At 34.3% G+C, this 4,523-nt stretch overlaps 1 protein-coding gene across 1 annotated transcript; it reads left to right on the plus strand.

Moving 5' to 3' along the window:
* The first annotated feature begins 2,756 nt into the window (after positions 1-2,756).
* LOC106459804 (growth/differentiation factor 8-like) lies at positions 2,757-4,167 on the plus strand. The gene has a single exon (XM_013919465.2). It carries the CDS (start codon positions 2,846-2,848, stop codon positions 3,578-3,580), a length of 735 nt encoding a protein of 244 aa, XP_013774919.1. The 5' UTR covers positions 2,757-2,845; the 3' UTR covers positions 3,581-4,167.
* The last annotated feature ends 356 nt before the right edge of the window (positions 4,168-4,523 follow it).

Raw genomic sequence — 4,523 nt, forward strand, 5'->3', positions numbered from 1 at the left:
TATTTGTGCTTTGTCTATCTAAGAATTTGAGATAATTTTTGGCCTTTTAAAATCAATAGTAAACAACGATAAAGTAGCTCCACTTTTAAAGGAATTTCTGAATAGCATATAAGATTTATATTTTCTTTAAAAATAAAAGACGTGTACGTGATCGCTTACAATTACCAACATTATAACAATCGTGTCACACGGTGGGTCAAAGGTAAGTTTACAAATTTACAACGTTAAAATACGGAGTTCGATTCCTCGCGATAAATAGAGTGCAGATAGCCTGTTGTATAGCTTTGCACTAAAATAAAAACAACAATCGTACAAAATGATACAAGGGGGAGAAAATGTTGTAATTGATCCCCGTGCGATTTTATGAGAAAAAATTACGAACATTCTTTCATGTAACCGTGAGCTTAGTGACTCTAACCCTAACTTACTTCTGTTACACTCGATATTTGATACGTAAAGGCGCGTATAATTTCTCACATCCAACTATACAAGGTGCCTTTGGATATTGTAGATGAGAATTTTTTTAAACCAATGAATCATATTTATTTTCATATTTTATATCAAAATGTTGTCGCTGTTAAAATGCTTAAAGTTAATTAGACTTTTATGATGAATTTTCTTGACGGTGTGGGTTTAAAGTACCTGTGCATGTGTTAACTATCTTTTTATTATAGCTTTGTTTATAATTAAACGCAAAGTTACACAATGGGCTATCTGCACTGGTCCCTACTGGTACTGAACCCCGAATTTTAGCGTTATAAGTCTGTTAGCTTAACACTGACTTTCCCAAAGTTGAGGATAATTTCAACATTTTTGGAATACTCTTTGTACTGGTATGATAATACTGAACAACACCTAACATATCCAAGCATTTTTTATAATATTCTATAGGGCCCATTAGTAAAATTATAATATTTGTGTTATAAAAATATGATTTATGTTTAATCAAGTAAGTGCTAAAACGTGATTGTATATGTTCGAGAAACAAAAGATTTTTGTGTAATCTAACAGTTTTAACCATTCTGATTATTTTTCTTTAAAAAGACTTGAGTTTAATTATAATACAATAATTGCCTCATTTTTTGAACTACAAAAATTTCAACTTCTTAATCTCAGTTATTAACAACCAACATTTGAATTTAGTAGCACGTCTTCAAATGCAATTTAGTTTTTCTTAAATTAACCGTCACAAGGACAATGTACCACAAATTCCAAGTAATGTTAAAGAGCAGAAGATTGCCGATCACATCATACAAGGACTCTTGAGTAAAAAAGAAAATATGATATTCCACTTCCAGGAACCATGACAACATTCCGTAACCTGTATGGACCGCACATGATAGCTGGGTCTTTCATGAATAGGGGATTCCCCTTATCCAAACAACATACTCTCCTATGCAGATAATGCGAGAGAGAAAGTGAGACGTAGGCCTTTAAACTTCAAAAAATTGTACATTTTATTTTATCCACCTCCTGTACACAAACTTATTAACAGCTATGCTTGCATTTAAATTGAAACAATATAATATTTTTCTTTAATATTGTAGCTAATTGATTGGTTTGTGTTACGAAACTTTCATATGTTATTTTAGGTCACAAATTTATTCCTAAATTACACTGTTACGTATTAGAATTTCAAATGGTCTGTAACCCAGTCAAAAGATACGTTAAATTTAGTGGTTTAAATGTACTTTATATTTAACAGTTAAGTAAAAGTCGGTATATAGTCAGTTTATGATATTTGCCAACAAAATTGATGCACACAATTTTCTTTTTAAACACAAATACGTTTTGATATATACACAACAATACAATTTACAATAACTGTTATTACAAATCGTTATTACAAGCAATGATTTATAAAGAAATTTTCACAAACTTACAAGCAATATAAAGTCTTTTTTTTCTAGTTTGGAACTTCTTTGATATCTTATCGAGGGTTCACGATGAACGAGTTAATTACGAGTTGATGTAGGTACGATTCGCCTGGAAGCTAGCTAGCTTTGTCCTTTGCCACACGCACTGAGTTTCCGCCGATGACGTTAGGTAATGTTTTCGTAAAAGTACTAATGTCCGATGAGAATCCACTGAAGTTAAATGAGTTGTAATGTTCGAACTTTGTAAATGCTCCTGGTCAAATATCTGAAGTTTTCCGACTGGTAAGCGTTATAACAATCACAGTTATAGCTTTCGAAGTTTATAGCACACTGACCATAGCGAACTAATAATAGATACTCTCCCTGGCGCTTCTCGTTGGTTATATTTATAACCGTGGGAAGGTTTTCTAGAAATTTCAGATTACGTAACAATACAGTTTAATTGTTTACGTACACACATATATTGTTGATTCTTACTCTAGAGAATCTTCTAAAACGTTGTAGAGTAGGCGGGAGTTTCGCAATACATATTTAACACTATAAGCTCCGCATGTTATATTTTAATATAAACTTAATCTAAACAACCGTTGATATTAAAATAAATATATAATACCAAATTCGTTACAACACATACTCTATTTATATTTCCGGTTTGACTTTATAGGTTCTAAAAACAAAATTGAGAAGAAATTATATTGGTCTTTGTTCCAGACTTTATCCAAAAGTAACATCATTTTTATTCCTTTTCAGGTTCATCGTCACAGATGGACACGAGGAATTTGAAACTGTTGAACGTGTATTTTTTACCACACGTGAAGGAGCTCTCCAGTAATTTTTCTGTCACGTCAGCATCTTTGCATATTTACAGATCTCGGGGATCTGATTTTCACCTCCCACTTCGCTCTACCCTCAAGAACAGTATACACTTTACAAATGCTAACATCTCAACCTACCAATACCAAGAAAGAATGGCCTTTATAAGAACCAACCACACTCAGCCTTTGGTTTCTGTGTATAGACTTATGAACACCTCTGTGGGGCAAAATCCCAAGTTACATATTCTAGTCACGTCCCGCAAGTTAGAATTACAAGGATCAGAAGGCTGGGAGACATTTGACGTGTCCAGTGCTGTGGAAAGTTGGTTAACCCAACCAGAGTCGAAACTCGAACTTCAGATTGTGTGTAGTAATTGTGACTTTGTATTTATGTCAATGAACAATTCCCTAGAAGCCAGTTCTTTCCTCCAACAAAACTTTACACTTGACAAGTCCCCTAGTAAGTCCGTTCTCGAAATTGGACTATCAGAAAGATCGCGCCGCTTACCACGAAACGTTCGTCATTCTAAACGGTATCCCATGGATTGTACCCATGGTAAAAAGACGAAAAGGTGCTGTCGGTACAAAATGAAAGTATCCTTCCAAAGTATCCCTCTCAAAGGAACCGGCTGGGAATCTATTATTGAACCCAAAGAGTTTGATGCCTTTGTATGCAAAGGAAAGTGCAATAAGCGGTATAGAAATGTTCTCAACAGGCACGCTTTGCTTCAAAACAGGCTGCGGAGGATCATGAAAGACAAGATCCCGCGACTGTGTTGTACTTCCAAGAAAAGGAAACCTTTGATGGTTAAGGTGATTGACAGTCACAGCCAAAGACGAGAAGGAAAGCTTGACGACATGATTGTTACAGAATGTGGTTGTGGTTAAAAATCTTTGGAGCTTCCCTGCTCCTTCTCCTAGGCCTTTTCAAATCATTAGTCACTGTTCGGATGGACAAATGAGCCAAATATCCAGTTCATCATACATTCTTTACTCCAAACGATGTTCCTAGACAGTCAACAACATCTCTTTCTTCCTTTAATTAGTCTACGTTAGCTTTTCCTCGAGACCATTTGAAAGAAGTTAACCAAAAGAGCTCCTCTGATATTCTGGGGGCTTTTATCTGAACAACAACGACCGTGGTCCGTCTCCTGAATGGGATTCTTTCGGTTTTAAACCAAAGTAGTTCACCGTTCCTCATGACTCTTGAAAAGTTTACTCCTCTGATATTCTGGGGGCTTTTATCTGAACAACAACGACCGTGGTCCGTCTCCTGAATGGGATTCTTTCGGTGTTAAACCAAAGTAGTTCACCGTTCCTCATGACTCTTGAAAAGTTTACCACAAGAGCGTTCGAGGTGTTTTAGGGTCCTTCACAAAAACAGTGACTTACTACTTCAATGAATAACGGGTAGTTTGATGTGTGGTTCGGCTCGAAAATTTTGAAAACATCACTCTCCGATACTGTGATATTGAAATGCCACGGAGTGTATTAAAAAATGAACATTTCAGTTGATAATGCTTGAATATTTCTATAATGATTGTTTCAGTTGATCATACCTAATTTAATAATCTATGTTTCTGTTCGTAAGTCCTAAGTTTTATAATATTGACTTTCACTTGATAACACCCGAGTATTTTAATAATGAACAAACCTATTAATAATTAACATGTTTTAGTAACACCTGAATATTTTTATAATGAGCAATACCTATTAATAATGAACGTGTTTTTAGTTTTTAAAACGTGAGAATTTTAATAATCAATAATAGTTATTAATAATGAATATATTTTTAATTGTTAAGACTTGATTATTTTATTAACGAACAATA

This window comes from Limulus polyphemus, unplaced genomic scaffold (genome assembly GCF_000517525.1).
Source record: "Limulus polyphemus unplaced genomic scaffold, Limulus_polyphemus-2.1.2 Scaffold663, whole genome shotgun sequence".
In the NCBI taxonomy this organism is placed as follows: Eukaryota; Metazoa; Arthropoda; class Merostomata; order Xiphosura; family Limulidae; genus Limulus; species Limulus polyphemus.